Here is a 6297-nt window from a genome sequence, read left to right on the forward strand (position 1 = left end):
CAGGTAACCATGCAGATTATTGGACAAAGCTCATCTGATCTAATAGGCAGGATTACCTTCAGTATCCACTACGGTAGTGAAATACTTTGATGTTCGTTCCCTCATTTTCTCACAGATAGCTAGGAGGATGGTATGGAATGAACTGTCCTCTCAAAATGAACAGGTAGCCATTCATATGCAGGTACCTCAGATGTTTCCTTAACCTTTCAACACAGACCTGTGTAGTGTCTCAGAATCTATCATGCAGTAGCCTCCTCTTGTGATCCTCCCTATAGCAGTCTGTCAGACCTATAGGCTACCTGTCTATCATTCAAACTGACTTTTAATTTGATCCTGTCTTGTTCCTTAGTATGTGGATGAGGAGGTTGGGCAGCGGACCTGTCTGGCTTTAATCCCTTGGTCTGGTCCTCTGTGGGTTCCCAGCTCTGTAAGTCCATCCATTCTGATACTCTTTGGTCTTTAGACTGGTTTATGTAACTTAAACATAAACATGATGCTTTCTGTAGAACAATATGAAAATACATTTCTGTAAACATATTCCCTATTTTTTTAATAGTCTGTAACACTGCAGCCAACTTATTACCTTACCCATGCTGGACGGATGCTGGTGAGAGAGCTGGCAGTGTTAAACACACAGGTAACCATGCAGATTATTGGACAAAGCTCATTTTATCTAATAGGCAGGATTACCTTCAGTATCCACTACGGTAGTGAAATACTTTGATGTTCGTTCCCTCATTTTCTCACAGATAGCTAGGAGGATGGTATGGAATGAACTGTCCTCTCAAAATGAACAGGTAGCCATTCATATGCAGGTACCTCAGATGTTTCCTTAACCTTTCAACACAGACCTGTGTAGTGTCTCAGAATCTATCATGCAGTAGCCTCCTCTTGTGATCCTCCCTATAGCAGTCTGTCAGACCTATAGGCTACCTGTCTATCATTCAAACTGACTTTTAATTTGATCCTGTCTTGTTCCTTAGTATGTGGATGAGGAGGTTGGGCAGCGGACCTGTCTGGCTTTAATCCCTTGGTCTGGTCCTCTGTGGGTTCCCAGCTCTGTAAGTCCATCCATTCTGATACTCTTTGGTCTTTAGACTGGTTTATGTAACTTAAACATAAACATGATGCTTTCTGTAGAACAATATGAAAATACATTTCTGTAAACATATTCCCTATTTTTTTAATAGTCTGTAACACTGCAGCCAACTTATTACCTTACCCATGCTGGACGGATGCTGGTGAGAGAGCTGGCAGTGTTAAACACACAGGTAACCATGCAGATTATTGGACAAAGCTCATTTTATCTAATTGGCAGGATTACCTTCAGTATCTACTATGGTAGTGGGATACTTTGATGCCCTTAAAACTGTTCCCTCATTTTCTTACAGATTTGCAAGACTGAGCAGCACATTTTCATCTCTCGTGCTGGCATGATGGTATTGGATGAACTGTCCTCTCAGCTTGAAGAGGTAGCCATTCATCTGCAGGTACTTCAGACATGTTCTTAACATTTATATCTCAGACCTGTGTATTTCAACTATTATCATTGCAGTGGCCTCCTCTTGCAATCTTCCCTATGCCAATATTTTACTCCTATACAGTACCAGTCTATCATTCAAACTGACCTTAAATTGATCCTGTCTTGTTCCTTAGTACGTTGATGAGGAGGTTGGGCACCGGTCCTGTCTGGCTTTAATCCCTTGGTCTGGACCCTTGTGTGTTCCTATCTTTGTGAGTCTATCCATTCTGATACTCTCTGGTCTTTAGAGGATATTAAAGATTAACATCAAGTCACTAGTTTTCTATAAAACCACATAATGAAAAAACATATTCCCTTGTCTTCATAGCCTGTCTTCTCCAAGGCCAAACCAGTCTACTACCTCACTCGTGCTGGGAGAATGCTGGTAACAGAGCTTGCAGTGTTAAACACACAGGTAACCAAACACATTATTAACCAAAGCTCATCTGATCTTATAGGGAGAATTTACTTTACCCTGTTCCCTTTTTTTTCACAGACTTCCAAATTGGTTATTGAGGAGCCTACCATTCACCTCACTGAAGCTGGGAGGCTAGTGCTTGACGAACTGTCAGCACCTTCAGATAGCCATTCACAGGTAGTCAATCACATTATTAGACAGTCATAGCTGATTAGTAATAGTACACATTACCATGTCCTCTATCTCCACAATTGTGTGTCTTATTAATCACAGAGCAATCTCTATAATTAGGGGATGTCTTTGTTTTTCAGCCAAATAGGGAAGACTCTGGTTTTCCCTATGAGAAGTTGCAGCTGGTTGGGAACTGGGGTTACGAACATCATGTGGGCTCTATATCACTGCCAGGGATTATACTCAGAACTGAAATCGCCTGCCAAATGTTATAGACATCTACAGCTAACATATAGAGAGAGGTCTGGAGACTGAAGGAGTTTTTTCTTTATAGCAAAATGAAGAGGACATGCATCACCTGTGCATTGTGAGGGGAGTGGAGAAGCAGCTGTGGTGGAGCAGAGTCATCCAGGAAAAAATCCTGGACCCATGGGTGAGAGATTCTCAACTGGTCTTTCGTCTCAAATGCACCTGATTTGTGTCAAATGACGCACATGCTATAGGTCTACTTATATTTCCTGGATGAAATGTAATGTTTCTCTGTCTCTTTTAAAGGGTCTCGTCCAGGTGGTCCTCACCAACAAGAAGCTGATTGGTATTAAGGTACAGTCAGGCAATTTTTCACGGAAAAAATGTAAAGTGGCAAATGTCCATTTACCTATTTGAATAAATACATGTTGACAGAAAATGAAATTACACGTTCTAATCTCTTGCCTCATTTTTAGTCCCTTGGTAGCAGGATCCATGGACTCATGTCCGGCCTTGTCAAGAGGAGGTCTGAGTTCACCTATTATGAGGATGCCCAGGTACACCCCGTGTTATGATTTATTTCAATGTTTGGTTGAGGGGTTTTCAATATGGTGGTTTTCAGTGTTGGGCTGACAGTGTCACATGTTGTGTGTTAAACAGCAGGTGGATATCTCCACCACAGTGGAGGGGTACCAGGAGAGGGGGGATGAGATGATGGCATATCAGTTCTCCACCTCTGACATCATCACCACCCCTCATGAGCCGTCCTCTGGCTCCTCTCACCAGTTCCCCCAGAATTCTCTGCCTCCCCCTTTCCCTTCCGATTCCCCTCCCAGTCCCCCTCCACCTTACCACTCCACCCAGGACCAGGACCAGACCCCTGACAGCACTCCTCAGGTAAAACTCTTTCTACAGTCAATAATTCTTATTTCATTTGTACTTGTGTGTACAGGTGTGTGTCATTGTTTTGGAATCTATAGGTTTGTGTTGTCTGTCAAGGGTCAAGTTGTTAGGTCAAGATGAAAGTATTGTTATGATGTCACTGAATGTTTTGTCTGCTTCAGTTGATGTTGCAGGTGAAATGCAGTTTAGTAGAGTTTAAGTTAATGTGATGTCTGTTTTAGGAGTTTGAGGAGGAGTTTGTGGAGGAGCAAAATAATGCTGCAGATGTGCCCCAGTTGCGGTGGGTTCGCTTTCATGTGTTCATCTATAGTAAAAACCTTTGCTTTGAAATAATCTGCCCAATATTGTAGTTATACAGATGTAGGATCTTAATTTGAGACAGTTTGCTACAGCAGGAAAATAATCCTGCAGCAACAGGATACATTTTTCATTAGGGCAAATCGAGTCTAAAATTTCAAAGTGGAAATTACAAACTTGAAAATTCCAAATACGCTACAAGTTTGCATTTCCTGCCGTGCAGGAAATTTCTCAGCAACAAAAGAGTGATCAAATTAAGATCCTACATTGGTATGGTCTTTCTGAATCCTGCAGTTATAATATAGGCTAACATAAAATTATTTCTTAATTTCATGGCACTGATGTTTTAGCTTCTTAGGTTGAACATTTGTTATTGAACATTTCTATTTACAGGCGTTACTTTGAAAACCAAGGGACAACCAACTTCTCTCTGAGGCTGGCCGCTATCAGACGTGCTATGGAGGTGAGAAAATGTGAATTTAGCACCTTTTGTATTTCACTTCATGAACATTTCTGGACTATTTGTAAATGTACTGTCTTGTTCTCACAGGCTCTGACATCCTCAGACAGTACCTCCCTCAATTACCTCACCCACGCTGGGAGGATGGTGTTGAGTGGACTATCCGAGCTCAACCAGCAGGTAACCAATTACATAATTGTGCAACGTTCATCAGACCAGATATATAGTTCCCACTGGGCACAGATGTCATTTCAACGTCTCGTTTTGATTTACATTTGGTTGAGTTGTCAACTAATGTGAATTCAATGTGAAATCCCCCCCAAAATTAACGTAATTGGATTTAGGTTAAAATACGAAATTCCCTTACGTTGATGACTTCTTTCAAATCCAATCAGTTTCCCACTTTGATTCAACATCATCACATTGACATTTTTTATTGATACAACATTGATTCAACCAGTTCTTGCACAGTGGGTTACATTTAGGCAACAGTGATTCATAGGGTTTAGTTGAAAAGTTTCAACGTCATACTAGCCAAACAATCGGAGGCCCTTTGAATTACAGACCTGAATCTTTGAGTTTATGATCTAAGTTTTAAGGAATTTTATGATTGTTTTGTTTTGAGGATGTGAGGCAGTTTCAGCAGGCCTACGACCTACTGGTGAACTTCATTAATGAGCCAGCAAACAGGGAGCGACTAGAGCAGGAGATGGCTCTCGTAGGAGTAGGTCTACATGCAAGCTTGAGCGTTAGCTGCAGGCACCGTCTTCTCATCTAACATCTACTCAATGAGACTTTCTAAAGTGCTTGTCAATGAAGATTATGTAATTATCCTATTTGTTTGACTTCAGATCGACCGCATCAACTTCGCAGATGTTTTTTATGAATTCGTTCTACTAAGCCTTCTAGAAGGAAAGACATCTCTTCCTATATCTGTAAGTGGCCCTAAGAATGGAACATCCTGTTGTTTATCTATGCTATACACACTGTTGTCATATCAGATCTGTAGACACTCACTCATGTCCCCTGTTCCTTCTCCAGGAGCCTGGTAGCTTCCTTTATCTGCTCCTGCAAGTCATAATGAGGATTGACCCTCCTGGAGGAGCCTGGACAGAGGCTGCTGAGAACTTCTACCTCCTCGTTAAGGTACATTTGTCTCTCTCTCTCTCTCTCTCTCCTCTCTCTCTCTCTCTCTCTCTCTCTCTCTCTCTCTCTCTCTCTCTCTCTCTCTCTCTCAATAATAGTTGATGATGTGTCTGTTGTCAACAGGACCAGATGAAGGCATGGCTAGAATCCATCTTCAACCTCAATGAGTCAATCTATGAAAGCCCAGAGAGGCTCTCGGGGAAGGTGATGCGGAATCTAGAAATACAGGTTGAGTTCCTGCTGTCCAGCCTGGATTAAGGTTCCCAAACTGAGCTGAGGGCCCCATCACAAAATAAAGTGTTTTGCATTTTGTCACGCTCTGGCTCCGGGACTTTGTGTGTTGAGCCAGGGTGTGTTCGTTTCGTGGTGTTTTGTTTGGTTGGGTGGTTCTATGTGTTGTATTTCTTTGTTGGGTTCAATGACTCCCAATCGGAGGTAACGTGTGTCAGCTGTCGGCTCGTTATCTCTGATTGGGAGCCATATTTATCTGTATGTTTTCCTGTGGGTGTTGTGGGTTTTTGTTCCAGGTTCAGTCTTTGTCACTGTTGGACTTCACTATCGTCTTTTGTTTTTGTATTTACGTGCTTTACTCATTAAAGTCATCATGTTCACTCAACGCGCTGCGTATTGGTCTGCTCCCTTTCAAGACGGTCGTGACAGAAAAACCCACCATAAAAGGACCAAGCAGCGTGTCAAGCGGCAACAGGACCCAGCTCCAAAGGTCTGGACATGGGAGGAGATTTTGGACGGAAAAGGGTCCTGGACTTGGGAGGAAATCCTGGAGGGGATGGATCGCCGTCCATGGAGCGAGACAGTGGAGAGGCGACGGAGAGAGGAACAACGGCGTCGGCAGGGCCATCGTCGGAGGGACGAGAGGCAACCCCAAAAAGTTTTTGGGGGGGGGCACATGGCTTGGGCGGCTGGGCAGCAGGAGGCTGCCACAGAGAGACGTGGAGAGAAGGCTATCGGATTACGGGAGCCATTGGCGAGTAGAGGAAGGGAAGTTGTTGCGGCACGGCGTGGAGAGACTGATGTGTGTTACCAGTCCGGTCCGGCCCGTTCCTGATCCCCAGTTAAAGCCAGTGGTGTGTGTTCCCAGTACGGACCGGCCTGTTCCTACTCCACGCATCA

The 6297-nt window shown here is 43.3% G+C and overlaps 1 protein-coding gene across 1 annotated transcript; it reads left to right on the top strand.

Annotated features, from left to right (window-relative positions):
• Window positions 1–3221: 3221 nt before the first annotated feature.
• On the top strand, window positions 3222–5424 carry LOC123490282 (mitoguardin 1-like). Its single transcript, XM_045220344.1, has 8 exons — window positions 3222–3257; window positions 3485–3543; window positions 3954–4023; window positions 4111–4200; window positions 4646–4744; window positions 4872–4955; window positions 5062–5166; window positions 5290–5424. The coding sequence occupies exons 3-8, from the start codon at window positions 4018–4020 to the stop codon at window positions 5422–5424; spliced, it is 519 nt and encodes a 172-aa protein (XP_045076279.1). The 5' UTR covers window positions 3222–3257; window positions 3485–3543; window positions 3954–4017.
• Window positions 5425–6297: the final 873 nt, after the last annotated feature.

The sequence above is a fragment of the Coregonus clupeaformis genome, unplaced genomic scaffold (genome assembly GCF_020615455.1).
Source record: "Coregonus clupeaformis isolate EN_2021a unplaced genomic scaffold, ASM2061545v1 scaf3610, whole genome shotgun sequence".
Taxonomy (NCBI): Eukaryota; Metazoa; Chordata; class Actinopteri; order Salmoniformes; family Salmonidae; genus Coregonus; species Coregonus clupeaformis.

Bases quoted from the DNA above. Each gene is read 5' to 3' on its own strand.
- LOC123490282 (XM_045220344.1), top strand. The intron at 4,956-5,061 runs GTAAGTGGCCCT...TTCCTTCTCCAG, and splicing joins AGACATCTCTTCCTATATCT to GAGCCTGGTAGCTTCCTTTA. The intron at 5,167-5,289 runs GTACATTTGTCT...TGTTGTCAACAG, and splicing joins ACTTCTACCTCCTCGTTAAG to GACCAGATGAAGGCATGGCT.